Source organism: Caretta caretta, chromosome 3 (genome assembly GCF_965140235.1).
Source record: "Caretta caretta isolate rCarCar2 chromosome 3, rCarCar1.hap1, whole genome shotgun sequence".
NCBI lineage: Eukaryota > Metazoa > Chordata > Testudines > Cheloniidae > Caretta > Caretta caretta.
In genome coordinates this window covers 40,272,972-40,297,149 of record NC_134208.1, presented here as the reverse complement: position 1 = coordinate 40,297,149, position 24,178 = coordinate 40,272,972, and the positions used below count along the sequence as shown (strand labels likewise).

The 24,178-nt window shown below is 41.8% G+C and overlaps 1 protein-coding gene across 3 annotated transcripts in view; it reads left to right on the top strand.

Moving 5' to 3' along the window:
• The window catches only part of ERICH1 (glutamate rich 1), a 114,318-nt gene that overhangs the window by 79,161 nt on the left and 10,979 nt on the right, over positions 1 to 24,178 (top strand). For 2 of the 3 annotated variants that reach the window (XM_075126449.1, XM_075126450.1), the window contains exons 4-6: positions 18,861 to 18,989; positions 19,504 to 19,878; positions 23,626 to 23,820. In XM_075126449.1, coding sequence (XP_074982550.1) covers positions 18,861 to 18,989; positions 19,504 to 19,878; positions 23,626 to 23,820 — 699 coding nt within the window. The remainder of the gene's footprint in view (positions 1 to 18,860; positions 18,990 to 19,503; positions 19,879 to 23,625; positions 23,821 to 24,178) is intronic. The other variant, XM_048845348.2, reaches the window with a different exon arrangement.

The window sequence follows — 24,178 nt, the reverse complement described above, 5'->3', positions numbered from 1 at the left end:
AGGGAATTGAACCAAGGTCTCCTACAAACTGGCCAGTCCCCTAACCACTGAACCATCCTTCCTCTTCCTTCATGTCTGAGTTGGGACACAACGTGTGTAGCTTGTGCCTTGAAGGTGGACTTGTCCTAGTGAAGCTTTGCTTTTATTTTTGTACAAAGTACACAAGAACTAGTGTCATCATCATCATGTTCCCATTACACCTCTGGCATTTTAGGGCAGCAACAAAGCTCCTCCACTTCTGTCTGTTTCTGGCGAGTTTCAATGGTTCCCCAGCTGTGCCCCAGGTTTTTCAGCTCAGCTTCCACAGCTCTTTGCCATGTTGTTTTTGGGTGGCCTCATTTTTGCTTGTCTTCAGGTGTCCATCTTATTGCTACTCTGGTGATGGAATCAGTTTCCATCTGAAGCACATGGCTAATCCATCTCCACCTCCTCCTGACAATGATGGTGCTCATACCCTCTTGGTTCCATTGTATCAGTAGATCTGGGTTTGAGATTGTTATGGACCAAAAGACATGGAGGATTTTTCTGAGGTGGGTTGTATGAAATGAAGACAGTTTGAATGTGTCATTCTTTCTCATTTCCCAGCATTCTGTACTGTAAAGGAATGTTGAAAGTACGCAATTCTGATAAATCTTGAGTTTGGTTTTGGTGGTGTATTTTGATGATTTCCAGACTGTATTTAAGCTCCTGAAGGTGTTCCTGGCTGTATTGATTTTGATCCAGATGTCCTGGCTTGTTCGACCATCCTTTTAAAGGTCATGATATCTGTCTTATTGAGATTGATTTTCAGTCCAGTTTTCTGGCTGAATGCATTGAGTCGAGTTGTTTTTTCTTGTATATGGTGTTGGGTATGTGGTAGGAAAGCCAAGTGAGATCATCTGCGAAGTCCAGGTCTTCAAGGGATGAGAAGGGTGTCCATTTAATGCCTCTTGGCATGTCTTCTGTTGTACGCTGCATTACCCAGTCAATGGCAATGTTGAAGAGGTTTGCAGACATGACACACCCCTGATGTACTCATGTTTTGACTTCAAAACTGAGCTCACTGTGATCAGCACTGCATGTAAAATTGAAATAAAAGCTTTTGATGGTGTTGATTATACGGAGAGGGATTTCATGTGCCCACAGAATGAGCCATAGGCTGGTCCTGTGAAAGCTATCAAAAGCCTTCTCAAAGTTTATGAAGTTTATGTAGAGCTGCTGTTGCCATTCTAAGCATTGTTCTTTTACACACAGCTTCATTCTAAGCATTACTTATCTGTAATAACTAAAATACTTCTCCATATGTTAATCTAAGCAAAGCTTTAATGTGTAACTGACTTGAATGTGCAAAAGTGTGACTGGTAACAGTTCTATTCCTCTAGTTCAGCGGTGGCCAACCTGTGGCTCCGGAGCTGCATGCGGCTTTTCAGAGTTAATATGCGGTTCCTTGCCTAGGCACTGACTCCGGGGCTGGAGCTCCAGCCCCGAACTTTCCAGTGTCCCGGGGGGTGCTCACTGCTCAACCCCCTGCTCTGCCCCAGGCCCTGCCCCCACTCCACCCCTTCCCCCAAGCCTGCCATGCCCTTGCTCCTTCCCCTCCCTCACAGAGCCTCCTGTGCATGCGAAGCAGCTGATTGCCACAGGCAGGAGGCGTTGGGGGCTGGAGGGTGGGAGCTGATGGGGGGCTGCTGACGTATTACTATGGCTCCTTGGCAATTACATTGGTAAATTCTGGCTCCTTCTCAGGTTCAGGTTGGCCACCCCTGCTCTAGCTCCATAGCTACAGTATTTTTTTGCTTTTTAAAATTCTTTTTAGCACTAGTTTAAATATGCACATATCAAAATGAAACAGTCCTTGCTGAAATATCATGGGTTGTGTAAACTTTCAGTGTATCATGTGTCTTTTTAGGTCAAATATATGGAAATTTTGTAATACACTTTCCTTCTTTTAAAGGTACAATACAGACTATATAGGAAAACCCACTTATAGTGAAACTGCACATTTCCACCATGTGAATTCTGTTGGTGAACCTGATCTGTTGGTTTTTGTGCTGTCATATAGCTTGTTAGTACAATGGAAGCCCTCTTTTAGCAGCGAAAGCACAAGATGATGAAAAAGGGACAGTTGCTTGCCTGGTGTCATGAGTAGTATGTCTTTCTTTCAGTGACTGAGAGAAGTTGAGCACTATAATTTACAACCTCCTTTGTTCTTGTCTCGTCCCAGCTGCATAGCCAACCTAGGGGGAAGCATATCTGCTTTTTCTCTCCATCAGCTGGCCCTCATTCTCAGTCATGGCCATACTAAGGTCAGTGATATTGCTGCTGTCTCCAGGGAGCTCACAGCCACACACTGCAGTGAATCACTCGGGTCACTTGCTTGCACGATTTTTCAGGAGGTACATACACTCCAGCATGTAACATAGTCCCATAGGCACAGGCCTTGACAAACTCAAATCTCTCCCCCACTCAAGCTCTGAAGCATGTGCGCTCATCTGAACGTATTGGTGAATCTCACGCCGACCACGTATACGTGTCAAGCTGGCTCAGCTGATGTGGAGAGAGTATTTTCAAAATTCGGCTACATCCAAGACTGGGAGAACGAAAAGATTGCTGCGAGCCTGCACTTCGCAGAGCTTTTGGAAATTGCACTGAAAGACTTCGCGTAAGCTAGTGAACGTTTATAAATATTTTAAAATATTGGGCCCAATTATTAAATGTAAATATTTATAGGCTAATAGTTTTAAGTCTACAAAAGTAAACTGTTTATTCAAATGAAAAGGTTTATTTGGGGATTAGAAATATATTGTTAAACTCAGAGGTGGCATTGTGTTTTGAGTTCTGTCTTAGTTCTGCAGCAAACCACATTGTATTCCATTCATCAAAGCATTAATTTACTGCATACTTTTTCCCTATCCTTCCGTCCACCAAAATAAACCCCAGTATTTACCCAGAAAAATGAATAGTTTTTTGAACCAATTTTCAGCTGTTTTTGTTGTTGTTGTAATAAACATTCATAAATCCCTGGGGGAAAATTAAATTAAATAAAAACTGAAAATGAAAGGCCCTATGAATATTGTACTTGTGTTTTAAAAAAATCAATCCTTTTATTTATTAAAAATATATATACATCCACTAGACTGGCTGTATATCCTCATATATAAAATTTAAAAAAAAAAAAGGTGAATGTCACAAGAAACTGAATCCTTTTCACCTCCCAAGTCTCTACAAAAATTTAAAACTGAAAAAAAAAGCAATTTTTTATCCCCTGCATAATTTACCTTTAAAACTCACTGCTACAGCTGTTTTTGAGGCAAGAGTTTAGCAGAATTAAAAACATGATTAGATGTGTGGATGGGAACATCCACAATTACAAGAGATGAATAAAATGTATAAGGTATATAAAACTTTATTATAGAAGCACCTTGGCTGGCTTCCATCAGAGCAAGGATACCACTAGATGGACGACTGGTCTGAGCTAGATGGACCATTGGTCTAATCTGCTATAACAGTTCTTACTTTTTTAAGCTTAAAAAAGTCTACAATAAATCAACAACAGAAGTGAATTCTAGTGAAAGACTGCTTCAGTGATAGCACCATGGGGCAGCACTTCATCTGGTGTAAAATGGTCATAGTTTCTTTGACTTCAATGGAGTTACAACCATTTATACCAACTGAAGATCTGTCCCCATGTCTCCAGCTCCTCACAACTAAGCCAAGAGCCTCAGGATATGTCATCTGCCTCTGTGTTACAGCAGAAGAGAATTAGTCTCTGAGGTCACCAGAATCCCACCCATGCAAGGCTCCCTTTCCATGTAAACAGTAAGGTAAGGTGGTACAAATACTGTCTTGTTTGCAAAGCCTTCTGTGCAGATGTTTCACTACTGTATGTTTACAGTCACTGATTCTTAAAAACTTCCTAGGATCTGGCTGCCCTAAATTGTCAGATTTGAGTTGTGCAATTTAAGCGCAGTGCGAATAAACGCTTTCTCAAAAATAGATGTCAGTCAAATCAGAGAGACAAGAGGGTGTAAGTGGAGTCACAAGGCATAAAAAGCTTTGTTCTCTAAGAAGATCCCAGGCTCTGGAAATTGTCAGATTAAAATGTTTGGCACAAAGCCATTGCAGATACAACAGCACATCAGTAATGTGATTTGTAACCCTAGCACCACTCTGAACATGTGTAGCTTCGTTGAAAATCAAGTTAGAGGTGCCCTACTTGAGTTGTAATGAAGTCCTGACAGTTCTGAATATCATACTACTGGAGCAATTCTGAAAGTCTTCATATTTTCTGGAAATCAGGAAACCCCTACACTTTTCATTCCAGTGTTGAAAGAATAATGTCAAATGATAAACAAGAAGGAAAAAGGACTCCAAGATGTTTGGGCAGGGATAGGACAACAGACACCTCCTACAATGTGTTAAATTGGGGTGTTAAATTGCTGGGATTTTTTTAAATGTTTTAACAATATTGATCATCAGCTTATTTGTAATGTCCCATACTTCTACTCACCACTGGAACAGTAAAACAGTAATGTAACTGGGTGACATCAGCAAAAAATGCCCACGCTTATTTTAATGGTGAATAATGAATGATAGAGGTAGCATATAAATGCTAACAAACTCGTATAGCAAAGGGGAATTCCAAATCTAGTAACAGAGATCGGATGAGAAGCTACCCATAGAAACTAACAATCTATAAGCAGATAAGGTGAGAAGGAGGTCAGAACAGTGTCAGCCAAATTTACTTGCTGTCACAATCACTACATCAGTCTGTTGTGGCACACAGTATTAAACATTGCTGAAAGGTCAGGAAGGATGAAAGAGAGAGAGTTCCCTTCTCGCTATGTTAAGTAACACACTTGTAAGCTGCCATAAGGCAATCTTGACACTGGGTGCAGACCTCCAGCCACCTAACTACATTCTGTATTTTTGTACCTAATGTAGATAACAGACTGCTTATTAATGATTCACCAATATAGATAATGAAAACTTCATCCGTTTCTCAGTTTGGCATTTAGGTAAATAAAGGTATAAAACACATGAAGACTGCCTGGTTCCCCATTCATGTCCTTATATTTTGATATTGTACAATAAATGATGCAAGGTAAAGGTTTTATATCTTCTAAATAATGGACTTTGGCAGTTGTAATTTGATACCAATCAAATACTGTAATCCACCATAATCCAAAAGGATTGATGAGTAAATGCTAGAAGAAACACTCTGGTCTGCTGCCTTGGTGTATCGAGATCAAATCATCTTTCAGTTTTTGGCTGTCTTTGACCATTTTCTGTTTGTTTTCAGATTGGAAGAAATCTGACTAAAATTAAACCAGAGGAATTGTGATTTCCTCTGAAGCTTGTGTTCTTCCCTATCACTAAAGAAGTCTTTACGATTAACTAACTGCATACTGAATGGTACACACAATGAGAGAATCAGATCTAGCTCAAGGTACTCCCTACAAAATGCATGCTTCCCAAGCTACACACACACATACAGTAAAACATTTAAGAAAATTAGATCCTTGTTTCTCTGGTACCAAATCTTCTCACATATCAATGTCTGTCACCCCAAATCTCCAGCTCTGTGTGTGCAAATATGGAGAGGAAGAATGGACTGAGACTTGGGAGGGCTGCGTTCCATTCTCAGCTCTACCCCTGACTTCCTGTCTGATCTTGAGCAAGTCAGGGTCTGATCATATGCCCATTGATGTTAATGACAAACCTGCCATTGGCTTCAGAGGTGAGAGATCAAGGGCCAAATTCACAAAGATACTTAGGCAATGAGTCTTTTCTCAAAGCCACTGCTTAGCTGTTGCCTAAGTTTCTGCTGGTAGGCATGCACAAAGCTGCCTAAGTCCTGAAGCTCACCCACAGCCAACAAGCGGCTCAGAGCTCTGGAAAAACCAGGCCGTGACGCAGGATTCTTAAATTAGTCATTCCACCTGCCCATCTTGTCTGCGGGCTCTGATTCCCTCCTAATGGGGATAACAATATTTCCTTAAATCATGAGCCAGCTGGGAGAATAAATTAATTCATTAAAGCTTGTGAAGTATTCAGATATTTCAGTAATTGGCACTTTATAAATACCTATGTAGACAGAATATCAGAAAAGTGAAAAGAATTACTGTGCATGCTTGTAAAAATTATATGGCCAGTGATAGTTGAAATTGTATGAAGTGAAAAAGATGACACATTTTCAGTCTATAAAGATGCTGGGCAATGCTCCAGCAAATAACAAAAGCAATAGCATCACCACTAATCTTGGTTTATGGTGTTAAATATGTAATGTGAAAAGCTTTATTTTGGATGCAGATGCCGTATTTTTGGGCTTATATGAAGTATAATGTCAAGTGCAGAGAGGTTTGTGTATTTTTCCTTATTACAGCAGGGATCTTATTTCACTGATGGTGCCATATCACTGAACTGAGATAATAAAGTCCATGTCCTTTGTGTTTAAAGGAAGAGGTGCTGAGCAACCCCAGCTCCCCCTGAAGTAAATGGGAGTTAAGGGTGCACTGCACGTGGCAGACTCAAGACCCATAGGTCAAAACTTCCAAGAAACTGCTAACTTTAGGTGCTTCTGTGTTTGGATGCCCAGCCTTGGGACTAATTTTTCAAAGTACTGAGCACTCCCAACTCCAGATCACCACAGTAGCATTTTACACGGGGTATTTATGGTATATCCCTGACTAGAATCCACATATTTGTTAAAATAATTTGTTGTTTAAAAAAATTACAAATGTGTACATTTCATAACAAATTTAAATCAATGGGGAAGTTTCTTGAGCCCGATCCTCAGTTGCTTGTAAATTAACATAGGTCTTTTGACATAAATTGGTGCTATGCCAGTTTACACCACTGGAGGACCTGTCCAGGATGTTCTTCATTCCGTTTCTCAGAATACACCTGGAGTGTAGTTAATGTAGCATTGTGCCTCCTCATCCATGTCTTAGGGCATGTTTACACTTACCTCTGGAGCGATCGATCCACCAGGGGTCTACTAGATGCGATAAATCGACCACCGAGTGCTCTCCCGTCAACTTCGGTACTCCACCGGAGCGAGAAGCATAGGCAGAGTCGATGGGGGAGTGGCAGCAGTCGACTTACCGCAGTGAAGACACCGCGGTAAGTAGTTCTAAGTATGTCGACTTCAGCTACGCTATTTTCGTAGCTGAAGTTGCATAACTTAGACCAATTTAACTCCCCCCCTGCCCCCCAGGCCTTATTGCTTACATTAAGAAGTTTCTAACTTAACTATAAAAAGAAAAGGAGGACTTGTGGCACCTTAGAGACTAACCAATTTATTTGAGCATGAGCTTTCGTGAGCTGCTCACGAAAGCTCATGCCACGAAAGCTCATGCTCAAATAAATTGGTTAGTCTCTAAGGTGCCACAAGTCCTCCTTTTCTTTTTGCGAATACAGACTAACACGGCTGTTCCTCTGAAACCTAACTTAACTATACATTTTAAGCCATTTAATAAACAAAATGAACTTTGAATATCCAGTGTTAGGAAATAGCTGGCACCTTGAAGCATACCTGTTTTCATCCACTATTTTATGTGTGTACAAATTTTAATCTAAATCTGAATTAACAGTACAAAACAACCCCTCTGGAGGAGATACTGAAAAATAAAAATACTCCAAAGCTTTGCATTCCTTATAATACTTCATTAGACTTCATTCTCCACTCTTTTAAAAATGGCTATACTGGCAGCTAAAAATTACTAATTGTAGCCTTAGGAACTACATCATAAACAAGGTTACACCATAACTAACAATCAGGCATGCTGTCAGAAATTTAAAAAATCAGTAGAGTTTAGTACAATGCAGTAAATTAAAGAAGATTTTAAAATATTTAAATATCTGATAAGCATGTTAACTAAAATAGATAAGTTAGGGCAGAGTTTCCGTGTTCATCTATATCATTTTGGTCTTTCAGAAGTCCATTTTCAAATTGCAACTAAATTTCTGTTCTTCATACTATTAATTGTTAGGAATTAAAATAAATATCACATTTTTTTCCCCATTAAATCACTTGTCATTTAATAGTCTGTAATTGATTAGTCCAAATTAGGCCTTATAGCCTACATCAATTTATCGTGACTAACTGAAAATGCAAATTTTAAATGCTGCTTAAGTGTTTTAATATTCTGGCTTTTCTCATAACTTCTGTTTTATTTTTCTGAGGAAATGGGAACCCTTTGGGTTCTTTAAACTTACAATTCATTGAAGACCAAATCTGAAAAAATGATTGTGAAGACGACTCTGTGAAATGTTAATCTGTGGCCTACAAAACTAGAAGAAAATCAGATTGATTTTATTGAAAATGTGTGGTTTGAAATGTTTAAAATGTCTTCAGTTTTATTCATATAAATTATGGGGGGGGGAACTCCCAGCAACCACACAAACCTGATGATACTTTCAGTTCCAATACAAGAACACAATCTTATTAAGAAAAGAATCTCCCTGTTTAACAGCAATTAAGCTCTGCAGCTGCTAAGTTGTAAAAGTTCTGTGGGCACTCACAGCTTGGTACCTTTACAGCATTTCTGATTCAGTAGCCCTAAAAAAAGGATGATAATTGTCATAGAAACCTAGCTTTAACTTTCATTGCCAATTCTCCCCAGATTGTGAATCTTTAGATCTGCCTACTTTTTTTGCTCTAAGAGTCTGTCTTCACCACAAATTAAGGTGTAATTGTAACATGGGTAGGCAAATCCATGCTAGCTTTGATCTAGTTAGCAAGGATAACAATAGCAGTGAAGATGTGGCGGCACAGCACAGACTAGCAACCCAACTAAGTATTCAGGATCTTAGGTAGGCTTCTACTGGGGCTGCTAGCCTGTGCTGAAATCTGTGCCACCATGTCACTATGGGCCACTCTCATTACAACTACAAAAGTTATTTTTCCTCCCTTGGTATCCTACTGTTAATTGAATTGTCTCGTTAGACTGACCTCACACTTGGTAAGGCAACTCCCATCTTTTCATGTACTTATACCTGCTCCTGTATTTTCCACTCCATGCATCTGATGAAGTGGGTTCTAGCCCATGAAAGCTTATGCCCAAATAAATGTGTTGGTCTCTAAGGTGCCACGAGGACTCCTCGTTGTTTTTGCATGTCTTCAGTACTATCGTTATCTGTGCTAGCTACAGGAAAGTTAGCACAAGTATGCCAACCTATGCTACAGTTACACCTTCAACTTGCAGTGTAGACATCCCCTTTTTGTCAAAATAGTCATTACAAATGGTGTTGGGGAACTCCAATGAGAAAATGTAGGAAGTGCTGGTTAAAGTCTAAATGTGAAGGTGGCTGACTGAAAGGTCCTGGTTGGAAGTCAGTCAAGAAAAGTCAAAATGCATAAAATGGAATTTAAAATAAAAATTGATAGAGATCATTAAGCATTCAAGATACTTATGTTTAAAAAACAAGCCATTGAGTTGTCATAGCTCCAAGAGCCATTCCTATTTTTTTAATTGTATTATTTATATTATTGTAGCACCTAGGAGCTCTAATCGTGCGCTAGGACTCCTTTGTGCCAGGCACTGTATAAACACAGAGGAAAAATACATTCCCTCCCCGAAAGAGCTTACAATCTAAGTGTAAGCCAAGAGATAACAGATGGAGACAGACTGACAGGAGACTACAAGGAGACGATGAGGCCGGCATTGGTCAGCATGATAGGCTGTTGTCTCTGCACCCCAGCAGCCTAACTGTTGTCAGATTTTTGTAGGCATCATGGCAAAAGAGAGTTTTGAATGAGGATAATGAATTTGTTTTGTGGATGTTTATAGGGTGCTCCTCCCAAGAGTGAGGAGCAACATGGGAGAAAGCATAAATGCTTGTCTGAAAATGTAACAAGTGGGTGACAGAGGCTGGCATCGTGGGCTGATTGGAGATGGGAATCAACGTCTCAATAGCAAATGAGCAATGATAGGTAGAGTTGGGGAATGGGGATAGCCTACGACGGGCTTTTGAAAGTAAGACAAGCAGTTTATGTTTGATGCGATGGAGAAGGGGAAGCCTGTGGAGAGTTGCAAAAAGAGGGGTGACACGGTCAAAGTGACAGGTTAGGAAAAAGATCTTTGCAGCAGCATTTTGAATGGATCTGACTGGGGCAAGACTGTATATGTGAAGGCCAGAGTAAAGGATGTGTAGTAATCAAGACTTGAGGTAATCAGATCTTGGATGCAAGTTTTAGCTGAGTGGATGGATAAAGAAAGGCCATGTCTTAGAGATGTTATTCAGAAAGAATCTGCAAGATTTAGAGGTAGCCTGGATATGAGGACCTAGAGCAGCATTTCTCAAATGCAGCCACCAGCAGATTTTTTGGGGGCCATGACAGCCTACAAAGTATGGGCAGAGATTATGGGGGGGGGCAAAGTAGTGACCACTACCTGCAGGGTCCAGCTGTTGCTCCTGAATAGCTGTTACCAAGGACAGTGAGATGCGCTACCTTAGTGTTTGTGCTGACACTGCCAGCAGGGGTCAGTGCCCTCACTGCACAGCCTCCTCAGGGGCTCCGGGCATCGCCCCTGGAGACACATAGGGACGGCGTGCAAGGTGTCGGAGGCAGCTCTTGTTGGGCAGTTCCCCCACTCCCACCCGGCCAGGACACAGGAGCCTGAGACTCCGCAGTCAGCTGGTGAATTCCTTATCCAAGTTCCCTGGGGCAGGCTCTTGCTGAAGGGCCACGGGAGGCGGGGACAGAGAGACAGGTTTGTCAGAGCAGCCCCCAGTAAAAGATGGTGGCCACACTCTGAGTCCTCCAAAAAATTTGTTGTGAGAACCTCTGATCTAGAGAGAGATCTGAGTTGAAGATGGCACCCAGATTATAGATCTGGCTGACAAGCAGGGTGGTGGTGTTGTCCACAGTGACTGAGTAAAGAAGCTTTCTGTAACCACATGTCCCTATGTAAAGTACCAGCACTCCTGATCGCAAATCTATTGAAGTCGGTAGGATTCAAGATGCTTTGGATTGGGGCTTTCATGTATTGGGTATAGATATCACTAGGGAAAACAAATTCATTAGTAGGAGCTCTCTGCAGCCTGTGGATTACTGCAGCCCATGTCTGCATGAAGTAAGAACATAACATGAACTGAGCTGAAACTAGACAAATTCAAATTAGAAATAGGACACAGTTTTAGCAGTGAGGATGATTAACCATTCGAAGAAACTACCAAGGGAAGTTGACATCAAGAGATAGAGAATTGTCTTCATATCGAGGTGGGATATCGTTCTGAATATATGCTTTAGTCAAACATACAAATTATTGGGCTCAATACCAGGGTAACTGGGTGAAATTTAGTGGCCTGTGATATACAGGAGTTGAAACTAGATCAGAGGTCGGCAACCTTTCAGAAGTGGTGTGCCGAGTCTTCATTTATTCACTTTAATTTAAGGTTTCGCATGCCAGTAATACATTTTAACGTTTTTTAGAAGGTCTCTCTCTGTCTGTATATTATATAACTAAACTATTGACGTATGTAAGGTAAACAAGGTTTTCAAAATGTTTAAGAAGCTTCATTTAAAATTAAAATACTGATCTTACGCCGCCGGCCCACTCAGCCCGCTGCCAACCTGGGGTTCCATTCACCTAGGCCGGCAGTGGGCTGAGAGGGGCCTGCGGCTGGGACCCTGGCTGGCAAGGGGCTGGCAGCCAGAATCCCAGACCAGCAGCGGGCTGAGTGGGGCCAGGGGCCGGGACCCCAGGCCGGCAGTGGGCTGAGCGGCTCAGCTCACTGCCACTCAGCCCTCTGCCGGTCTGGGGTTCCGTCCCCGCTGGCTCCTGCCAGCCAGGGTCCCGGCTGCTGGCCCCGCTCAGCCCGCTGCCGGTCTGGCATCCCGGCCCTGCCCACGTAGAGTGGGTACCTACCTTCTCCCTGATTCTAGCCCATTCTCTTCCTCTCTCTTTGCACTGAGCTGAGGGTGGGAGTGCACAGGGCTGGGGGTGAAGGAGCAGGCTGGGGGTTGAAGTGTAGGGTCTGGCCAGGAGCTAAAATGAGGGAGGGGGCTCAGGGTTGGGGCAGGAGGTTTGAGTGATTGGAGTGCTTACCTGGGCAGCTCCCATTTGGTGCAAGGGGTGCAGGTAGAAATGGGGTGGGGTGTAGGAGCTCCTGTTTGGTGCTCACGGTGGGGGTGAGAATATGGGGGGTGCAAGAGTCTGGGCATGCGGTGTGGGGGGGCTGGGTATGTGTGGGGGTGCTGGGGTCGTGGGGGCTGCAGGGGTCAGGGCAGAGGGCTGGGACTGTGTGAGCAGGGTGCAGGAGTCAGGGCAGAGGGCGTGTGAGGGGGGTTCAGGAGTCAGGGCATGGAGTGTGGAGGACTGGGTTTATGGGGGGGGTGCTGGAGTCAGGGCTGGGATCATGGTATGCAGGGGTCAGGGCAGGATGCTGGGGTGTGTGTGAGGGGGGTGCAGGGGTCAGAGCAGAGGGCTGGCGGTGTGGGCTGGGGTCGTGGGGGTGCTCCCAGCCCCCTGTCTAGAGCAGCTCATGGCAGGGGTCTGGAGGGGATATGTCCCGATTCCACCCACCTTCCCCAAGGCCCTGTCCCCACCTCTTCTCCACCTCCCCAGAGCAGCGAGAGCGCTCCGGCTCTGCTTCTCCCTCTCCCTCCCAAGGGCCATCAGCTGATCGGCAGCAGGGAGGGAGAGGAGGAAGGGCAGGCAGGTAGCATGGCAGGGGGAGTGGGAGGGGGAGCTTGCCTGCCCTGCAGCAGCAGCTGGCAGTAACAAGCTTCTTCACCCTGCCCCTGTGTGGGGGGCGGAGAAGAGCAGGCCAGGGTGGGCAGGATTTTTAACGACATGCTGCTGCCTGCCAGGGTTTGGCAGCGGGCGCTGAGCGGGGCCGGCGGCTGGGATCCGGTAGGCAGCAGCATGCCATTAAAAATCGGCTCACATGCCGTCTTCGGCACGCGTGCCAGATGTTGCTGACCCCTGAACTAGATGATCTACTGGTCCCTTTTGGCCTTCAGCGCTATAAAACTGTGAAGAATGTCTGGTGCAGGCCTACTCAATCTTTTAGGATGGAAAAGTCAGTTTGTCATAGAGAGTTGAGATTTTTACTTTATTATTGTTCGGTTTGTTTTACAGGAGTGCTAAGATATAATGGTCCTTGCCTTGTAGAGCTGATAGTCTTTTGTTGTCGTCTTCAGCACCAACAAAATTACATATGAGTAAAACCATTACAGCTGCATTTTCTGTGTTTCAGAAAATGAAGAGACTAGAAATACCAAAGTCTAGCGCTATGCTCTTGAGATCTTTTCAGAATTGTTATGATTTCCCATGCACCATAAGTCTTAATGCATTTGCTAGCCACTGTTTTTTCTCTCTTGGACCAGTTACAGCCTGCTGATATAATTTAAGTTACACCAAAAATAGCATATTTTTTCTCTCTCAAACAACCTAAACCAAAGTGAAATTCATCTTCAGTGACTGCTTGGTGCGCCATGGAAAAATATGTAGTGACAGGGAGGGAAAAAAGAGCTTAAAACACATGGAAAATACGGAGACAACTGATTTTATTTGAACAGAAGATGAATGCTGTTCTCTGAATATAAATACCACAGACATCTTCCAAAAAGCCCATTGTGTGAGCTAGAAAGTCCCTGAGCAAATATGGTAAAGTTGACTGCTGCAGTTGAGGTATCCAATGCATTTTAAAAGAATCTTTTTGTAAACCTGTTATGTACAAGAACTATATTTCTTCAGACATTACACTTGACTCTTTATCTTTCCCCATCTCTACTTTTTTTGTACATAGCTATCTTTTGGGGGATAAGTAGTAAGAAAAATCACAGTACCCTCTTGAGTTTGTGTTGAACCATGTCCAGCTTTGTCTTCCATGTCATAGTCTTCTATGCCCTTGTTATCACCATGTTGTACTGCACACTACTTTGAAAACCACTAGGAAGCTTCAGCTAGTGAAGAACACAGCAACCTTCCTGCTGTCTAGATTGGGTCAACGTTAGCACACTGTAGGGGAGATTTTCAAAGGCACATAGGATTTCCAGTGGGAGGTGGGCATGTACCTATTCTTTGTGCCTTTAAAAAAAATCTCTTAATCTGTGCTCTGTGCACTGCACTCTCTTTCTGTCAGTTTGGGGTGCTATTGATTCTAATCTGTAAAGGTCTTCTGGCCTGATTTTCAGAAGTGGTGAGCATCCACAACTTGAATTCAAGTTAGTGGGAACTGCGGGTGCTCAGTGCCCTAAAAATCTGGCCCTATGTGGTGTAGAACCCATCTACCCTAGGCACCATCTCTTTCCCTAGTGACTGAAGCCAGCTACTGTGCATTTACTCAGTCTCCATGTGGGAGTGAAAGTTAAGTGTTTCAGTGGAGATTATTTAGATGCGTTGATTCACCAGAGACAGTTTGCTGGCATTAAGGTGGCAGTACGAGACACATCTTTTCAGTTGCTGTCAATGAATTTCTCCTTATGGTTGGGCCAGGGGGAAGAGACAGAAATGGGGAGTATTTGTCAGGCCTAGTGTGTACAGTTGAAATGCAAGTTTGTATTTAATTGTGTCATGTGGCCAGATGCCATGGGGATCGATGCATAAGAATATCAATTAATGTCAGTATGCAAGAGAAAAGCATTACTATTTAAAATCATTTCTATTTTTCCGTGAAGACCTAAACTGGGCTTCAAATGTATGAATATTGTATAAATGATCCATTCATCCTAATGAATATTAATGATCTGACCCCTTTATTTCAGACAGGAGCAGTGTTTATGATGTCTTTATGATTGTATTCCATTTAACTACACATTTAACATGTTCTTATTAGAATTGCTTATACAATATACATTCTTAGAACATACTAATATCTCAGAAATAACAGACTTCTTGAATCAATAGCAAGAAGTTGTTATTAGAGCAAAATTTATGTCACTTGAATTTTTCAAAGAATCCAAGTAGCTCTACAAACTGATATATGGTGCAACGGATCAATCAAAATTAATTTACAGTGGAATCTCACAAATTTGAATATGTATTGCAAGCTGGTGAGTTTTGCTAATTAGGAGAGGTCAGATTCTAATATGTTGGACTCATCTTAAATAGTAGTATCTTACTTCTCAGAGAGCCCCTTTGAAATCAGTCAGTAAGTAAAGATGGCAAAATTTGACCCTAAATTTCTCATGTATGGGATCAATGCATGTGATATGACACATCCTGATGGGCAAGCAAGGAGTATAAAGACATAAGCATTCTTATACTGCAGTGATCCAAAAACTTTTTCTGTCATACCCCCCATTACCCATAATGGTACCTGTCCGTGTCCCCCCTGGGAACCATGGTTGGGAGCTGGGGCCAAAAGCAGGGCCACGGTTGGGAGCCGGGGCCAGGTGTGGTGCCACGGCTGGGGCCCGCGGTAAGGGCTGGGAGCCCCGGTCAGGGTTGCAGCTGGGGGTGGGAGGGGAGCCGCAACGGGGACCGGGAGTGGGGCAGGAGGCCACAGCTGGGGCTGGAGGCAGAGTTGGGACTGGGTGGCCCTCCCTCTTCGCCCCCTGTGGGGGCTGGCCCAGGCCCCTCTGTGCCCTTACGAACATACTTCTGCACCCCACAGTTTGGAGACCACTGCTATACTGGAACAGGCCAATAGTTCATATGCACAGTAACAATACCTAGGACCAGATGCTTCAGTGAAGGTGAAAGAAAACTTGTGGTGGCAGTTGTGGGCTAATGTTTCCCTCAGACAGAGATTCTTCCTAACCCCAACAGCTGTTAGAGGCTGGCTTATACCCTCAGCCTGAGGGCCTATATAATGTCCAATACTCTTATTTATTTTTTAATATTTCTATTATATAATATAACTAGATATTTCTGTTGTTCTTGCTGTCCATATAAATAGCTAATCTTTTTTTTAATCTTTGCAAGGTCATGGCCTCAATATTGTCTTGTGTCAATGAGTTCCACAGGCCCACAGTGCATTTTATGGAAAAAATATTTACTTTTCTCCGTTCTGAATTTGTCATCTTTCAAGTTCATTGAATGTTCCCTTGTTCTTGTATTATGTAACATGATTTTTCTTCTCCCTATAATTCCTTTATTTCATATATTTTTATCATAGCCTCTCTTATTCATCTGGGCTGTAATATAAATAGTCCCACTCTTTTCAGTCTCTCTCCAGATTTTTCCATTCTCTTAATTGTTTTTGTTGCTATTTCCTAACTCCCATCTATTCTGCTATATTCTAGTGAAAATGGGGTGACAAGAACTGAACATACTAATGCAGAAAAGGAAGTGATATTGATTTATACAATGGCTTTATAATATTTTCTTTACTATTATTGTGAGAGAGCTTTCCCTTCACCTTCTCCCCTGGTTCTTGTCATGCAGACAGAAAGCAGAAGACCAGGAGTCCGAAGTGTAGACAATGCAATGTTTATTGGGGTTAGTTTCCAGCAAACATGTTCCATAACTCTGACGCTGCAGAGCCTTGTTTTCCAGTGTCTCATCCCCTGCTCCTCAGAAGGCATCATTATACCGGAAATGCATGTCCACAGCCCCACCCCTTACAGTTTAGGGTCATGTTGCATTTTGGGTTCTTCATCCCACATCTTCTTTTACCCCATGGGAGGGGTAAGGAGTGAGGTTGTGCTCTGGTCATTAACGGGCATTTCTTTGGTCTTGTAGTGTTTTATACCTTCCCCCAAACCCTTTTGCCCCTCCCGACTGGTTGCTTGATTTTGCCTTGAGATAGGGGTTGAGGCAATCTGAAAGTGTGCTCTGAGTAACATTTTAACTGCTTTTATCTATTCCCATTGTACTAACAGATCCATCTGACTAGGCAGAAGCAACATCACAGTGTCTTTGTCCTTTGTTTACACATATTGGTATAAGAGTATCAAAAGACTAGGCTATCAATCCCAGGCTAACAAACAGACCTATATGCTAACAATTATCTATCCCATTTCTTATCCATCCTAACATTCTTATTTATTTATTGTTATCAGTGATGCACACTGAGCAAAGATCTTCATTGAGCTGTCCACACTGATGACCAGATCTTTTTCTTGAGTTGATACAGTCCATTAAGAGCCTAGTATTGAGTTTTTCAAATTATTCCCTCCTGCTGTGTGCATTACTTTGCATTTATCAACACTGAATTTTTTCTGCCATTGAGCGTCATATCAGTGGTGCAATATCTGATTGGCCAGCAGGGAGTACCATGGAGTAATCAAAGTGGCAAGTTCTTTTGTGAACTCTAATACCAGAAAAATGTAGAAACACTGTAAGATGTTCAGAAAAGACCCACAAGAAATGACTAGAGGACAGGAAGCTTAACTTAAGAAAGATGAAGAGAACTAAGTACACCTTATAAAAATGCTGCCTCTGATTCTGCTCTAACTTACACTGGTGTAAATCAGGTGTGACTCCATTGAAATCAATGGAAGTGCACCATTGGGGAGCCAGTATACATGAGAAGAATCAGTTCATTCTGCCTGCTCACCCTGCTGTCTCCAGACCTCCTGCTGTCCTGAGCTACAAAGGATAGGAAAACCTTTGGACTTGACTCAAAATTTCTATTATCTTAAGCCCTTTCCTCCCTTTTGAGACATTTTCTTGGCAGTTTCAAGCCTTTTGGGGGTGCCTTGCTCCACGGTATGAAATTGTTGCCCTGAGCCTTAGTGATCTCAGGCTGTCTTAAAAATGTCTTGGAGCATTTGGCAGCTGAAACAGGTTACAGATGCTTTCATGAGCCGAAACTGATGTGCTTATGTAAAGAGATGGTTAAGTAATCTCAGAGAAGAAAAGTTATCAAATTTTACCATAGGATTTACTTATTATTACCAACTTAATCCAGTCAAGGCCAATGTAGATCTTAAAATGCAACATTGGTGCTTTGTTTATATTTTCTTCCCCCATTCATCCCTGCCTTTAGCTCTCATATTTTACTCCGCCAGCACTACAGACTGTATTTTTCCTACATCCCATATGTCAAAATCCTACATAAAGATGTTTAGCTCAAATGTCATGCATGTGAAATGCTCCACAGCCTCCTTCATAGAAGGTATCAAAAATGTCTTTGCAGTGAGTCATCCATAGCTAAAGAGGAATTGAGGGTTGTAAAAGAGAGAAAGTGGCTAGAGCTAACTGAGTTCGAGACAGAAGAGTCGAATGAAAGCACAAATGAAAAGTCCCCAACTACTGAGAAAATAGAGGCCAAAATTGGAGGGCCGGACAAATTGTGGATGTCAGAGGCAAGCGGACAAAGTGTGCAGAGTAACCAAGAGTGTGGACCTGATTCACTAGCATAACACTGGTGTAATGATGTAGAGAAACACTCTGCTGAAATCAAAGAAACACTGGTGTAAAACTAGCTTACAGAGAATCAGGACCTGTGTTTTCAGTTGAATTCAGAATGTGAAGATAAAGGATAATAAGGATTAAGTGGTCTTGCTTTCTGAAGTGAGACAGTAGAATGGCAGCAGTGTTCAGGGCCCCCTGAAGTTTGAGAGTAAGGATGTCATTAGACCATAAAAGAGAATTGCAGTTAATTAGACAGAAAAATATTTTAGGCATAAATAAGGATTTCAGCAGCAGTACAGTCAACGTTAGGGTGGATTTTGGCAATCTTCTGTGGGTTGTAACAGGCAAGACTTGCATTCTGAGGAGATGTGTGGGAGAGGAGGCAAGTTCGGTGTTATGGATGATGTCAGAGTTCTGGTTTGGGTGCAAAGCTAAGCTCTGAATAAAGGAGCATGAAAGCCAAAAGAGGGACTTCATTCCCTTGACATTTCAGCCTTTTAAAAAATGAAACAGTCAGGAAATTATGGTGTTATAGCCAGGGAATGACAGACAAGAGAGGCAGTGAGAGAGATCAGCAATTGTGAGTCAAGGGCATTGTTACCTTAAATGTCTTTCCCCATAAAGGTGATGTCCAAGGCCAAAGCTATCAGTGGTGTAAATGGAGAAGAGGAAAGAGCCAAAGACTGAGAACTAAGTTGTGCCTTTCAGGCACAGCCCTACGGTTGGAACATACAGGAGCTCCATCAATCGTTTGTAGGATATTGCACACAATGCTCTTCTGTGCTTGATCAGCTCCACTAGCTGGTGTTCAGATGGGTGGGGTCTTGGCTCTGTTATCAGCCACCAGTGGTAGCCTAGCAGAAGCTTCACCATCATTATGTTGTGCCCCCATGCGTGGCGAGGGCGGGATGCTTTTTTGTCCTCTTCCCTGAGTAGGGCCATACTTAATATGGCCATGAGTCTTAAGGCCTTTCATACCAATGGGATGAAAAGAAGTCTCCATCAGCAGTGGAAGGGGAGAGACACTGGCCTTCCTGTCTGATGCATTCAAGGAGATGTTTGCAGTGTTGTTGTTGCTCTGTTAGTCCCAGGATATTAGAAAGACAAAGTGGGTAAGGCCATTTCTTTTTCTGGACCAATTGGACTCAAGAAGTGTGATACGTAATACTGCAAGCCACACTGAGGAAAGAGAGTAAGATTAGGGGTATCTATATATGTCAGAATTTGGGGGGGGGAAGTGGTTAATATCCCTCTTTTAAACCTACAGTAGAGGATTCTTGCGGACAACCCAAGAGAAAGCGCATTCGAAGGACGAAACGAAAGAACAGTGTTGGAAATCCTGATAATTTACATGGAGAACAAACAGAATCTGGGAAGCATGAGACTCTGTTTCAAGATAATTTACAGCTGCAGCAGACAGATGGCAGAAAAATAAGCAAAAACAAAAAGAGGAAAATGAAAAAGAAACGACAAAAAGAAAAGATGAGAGCAGCTGGCTTGCTAACAAAAACCACTGGTGTGGATTTTACGTATCAGCCTGAGAAGGACAACAGTGAAGGAGCAGACTTTAAAGACATATATGAAAAAGCAGATGGCATTCTGGACTTCTTGCAGGCAACACAAGAAATCTATTTTGCTGACAGTATGTATCAACCTTTTTTTTCCAGTAACAATAACAGCTTGAAATTAGGGAAAAATACGCTTATTATTTCTATATAAAATGGGCTATATCCATTGCTAGTATAACTGCATTGAAGTCAGTAAGGGTTGCAAGTGCTTAGCACTTCTAAAACTCAGTTCCCTTTTTTAGGTCTCTAAATATGCAAGTAGGTGCACAGATGTAAAAGATGAGATCTCTGGTTCCCCATCTTTAAAATGTGTATAATATTTTGTCATGCATTTTGTGAACCTTCGGTAAAAAGTGCTAAATCATCCAAATTGGTTTTTTTTTTTCTTCTGTGAATCAACATCCAGGTGAATTGCTTGATATCAGAAACATTCAAATTACAGAAGTAATTGCTGTTCTAATCTGAGTTTTCTTGTCCTTATTTTCCAACCTGTTTTTCAGGAAGCCTCCCCCTTCTCCAGTGTCTGATTCATTTGTTTCACAGTAGCAGCCGTGTTAGTCTGTATCTGCAAAAAGAACAGGAGTCCTTGTGGCACCTTAGAGACTAACGCATTTATTTGCGCATAAGCTTTCGTGAGCTAAAACCCACTTCATCGGATGCATGTAGTGGAAAATACAGTAGGAAGATATCTATATCTATATATAGCTCTATATATAGATATATACATAGAGAACATGAAACAATGGGTGTTATCATACACACTATAACGAGAGTGATCAGTTAAGGTGAGCTATTACCAGCAGGAGGGGGCGGGGGAGAAAAACCCTTTTGTAGTGATAATCAAGATGGGCTATTTCCCGCAGTTGACAAGAACTTGTGAGGAACAGAATGGGGGAAAAATAAACATGGTGGAAATAGTCAACTGCTGGAAATGGCCCATCTTGATTATCACTACAAAAGGGGTTTGTTTTTTGTTTGTTTTTGTTTTTCTCTCTCCTACCGGTAATAGCTCATCTTAACTGATCACTCTCGTTATAGTGTGTATGATAACACCCATTGTTTCATGTTCTCTGTGTGTGTGTGTGTGTGTGTAGATATCTCTCTAGATAGATAGATAGATAGATATCTTCCTACTGTATTTTCCACTGCATGCATCCGATGAAGTGGGGTTTAGCCCATGAAAGCTTATGCTCAGATAAATTTGTTAGTCTCTAAGGTGCCACAAGTACCACTGTTCTTGATTCATTTGTGATGTACAGGGAGAGCTACAATGACTTGCCAACTCACCAGTCACTCAGAGAAAATGGGGAAGCAGTAGGAGCTTTACTGGAGGACCTAAGGATCTTGTGGATGAGATGCATAACTCAGGTTTTAGTAACCTGTGGCAATTAAAGATGCTGTAGCACCCTTCAAAAGACTATCAAGGTGTTAGATCTGATGTCCTATTATATTCTAATTCAGGTGACTGGGATCAGGCACATCCCTATTGTTTCAAGTGGACACAATATTATTTTCTTGTCCTATTATAGTATTGTTCTATGGAGCTTCTGTCATGAATCCACTTCAGAAGTAACTAGTGATGAGTGAAGTGATTTTAATTATGGGTGAAGTGATTCCCTGTGCATATTCTAAAGCAATTTAGTATAATGAAGAATGGAACATGCTTTGTAAGTGCAAAATACTGTTGTTTACATTGTTGGGATCCAGAACATAGCTTTAAAACTAGGGCATGTAATGTCACCTTTTCACAACTCACAGCTTTGACATTCCTGGTGGAACTATGTGGAGAATTTTAAATAGTTTGCCTGCATATAAAGTGTCTATCGTAAGCCAAAGCTGTTGGACCCCAGTCTCATAAAATTCACCTTTAAGGTATAGAACATCTTTGAAAAATGACTGTAAAAATGGCATTTGGGGAATTCATATTTATTTTTTCCTCAATGATTTTCAGATAAAATTTGTTCAGATTACATGTAAAAAGATGTCTACTCTATCTCAGGTCTGTATGTCTTCACTAGCAATGTTAAAGCACTGCTGTAGCAGCGCTTTAACGTGGCTGTGTAGTCGTGGCACCAGCGCTAGGAGAGAGGTCTGCTCGCATTATAAAAAACCCACCTCCATGAAGGGAATAGCTGCCAGTGCTGGGAGTGTGGCTGGGAGTGTGGCTCCCAGCACTGGTGCACTGTCTACACTGCTACTTTACAGCGCTGAAACTTGCAGCGCTCAGGGGGGTGTTTTTTCACACCCCTGAGTGAGAAATTTGCAGCGCTGTAAAGTGGCAGCGTAGACCAGGCCTAAGCCTGTTATATGAAAGCCAAACACCGTTTTTCAGGCTCATATATTGTCATCAGTAATAAAGATTTTGCAATTAGAATTTATGACTAAATTACGCTCTTGTTTAAATCAGTGTAAATCAAAAGTAATTCAACTGACCTTAATGGAGTTACTCTAGAATTACACTGTTGTAATTAGGAGTATATCTAAATTTGAGCAGGGAGTTGTGATTCACAGTTCATGTAGACCTGTGTACCCACCCAGACACCTTAGATACATACTCGGGAAGCTAGCCCAAGCTGCTACCTATGGTACCCCAGTTACACTGTTATTTTCAGCATGCTAGCTCGAGCAGAGCTAGTGCAGGTATATCTACACAAGCTGAGACACTCACCTCCCAGCTCAAATGTACCCTGAGAGTAGAATTTGACTCTTAGTTAACAATTCATTGAGCCAGAATGGAATCCTGTTCACTTTCCCATAGTTGTGTTGGCTGCACAGTTCTAACAAAAAGTATTCAGACTGTCAGTTTCCAAAATAGGCAAAGCTAAATTCTGTCAGTGATTGACAGATTGGCCCTAACTCCAAAACTGTAGCGCAGACAGTAAACCCAACATGGACCTGGTTATTCACAAAAGAGAAATTGTCAGGCAAAAGCAAATCTATGTTATGGATTAGATGTCGCATCTACATATCACGGTATGACTGACTTGCCTGTTAGACAAATGGGGGTTTATATATAGATCTGAAATTATGCTGTTTGCTTTTATCACAGTCTTTCTCATTGGGTACCCCACATCCCTCCCCATCTTTAGATAAAATTGGAAGCCACTGCTTTCAGCATGATTTTACCAATGACCACGTTGCATTATACCTTTATATTTCTGTTAGAAAGATTAATTAGAAGGAATCTAAACACATCACTTACAAATGTTTTTATTAGAAAAGCTAACTTTAAAGAAATCCTGTCTCGAGGGGCTTATAGGGACAAACCATTCAAAGGTACTGGCATTGGAGAAGTTAGGAGAAGCAACAGCACAGTATGAGAAATCATAGTTTCCTTTCTAGTTTTATTGCATGCTATAATATATATTTTCAAAGCATAAATATTAATATACAGGAATAAGATGATCAGTTGTCTCCCAAAAAGCTTTACAGCAGACCCTCTCTCTGTATATGTATATCCATAAAAATATGTGTGTGGTACTGTACAGAGACACTTGCTTTGACTATAGTACAGTTTTTTCCCTAGTCCTTCCTACTTTATCATAAATCACAATTTGTTTTTATTAGAAAAGCTAGGTAGCGAGTTTAGATTCCTCACAATTCATTGGTAATCCTATTGGCGTCGTCTTTACTTTTCATATTCAGCATCTTCCTACCCATCATGTTAAGAAGAAACAGGCTGCATGTCAGTACAGCATGGTATTGGTTTTAAGGAAGTGTAAATAAAAAGGAAGGAAATGTATTTTAAAAGTAAAGGTAATTAACAAATTTTCAATAAACATGGAGAAAGTTCCTAAATTTATTTGGCTTTCTTTGTTCAGCTAAATCAAAATGCACGGATTCAGCTATGAGTTCAGCAACTGTCCAAGAGATTTTACAACATCTTGAATCTCACAGCATGGCTTCCTCAGATGTGACACTTCTACATCAGATGAAATCCCTTGTACTTTTGCAGGATATTGAGAGATTGAAGGGCATTTTGGAACAATTCCAAGAACATTCCATGATGCTGCCAGGTATGTGCAGTTTACTCATCATACTGCTGATGTTCTTCTCAACATTTAGAAATGTTCAAATATTCAAATTTGTCATGATTCTCATACAGGGACAAAACAGTAACTAAATAACTACACAATGGTGAAAGTAAGATTATTACTAGATTATGAAAGCATCGTTCTTCACGGGGAAGACATTAATTTGCCTTTTTGTCGGGGGGAAGAGTTATGACTGATATGAAACCACAATAGTGACCCGTACTGTAAGGTGCTGAGTGTCCTCAGCTCTCAAAGAAGTTAGTGAGAGGTGAAGGCTCTCAGAATTGCATAGGAAGAGATCAGCTATTTGAATAGGTTTAGTCCCTGTTTCTTCTCAATG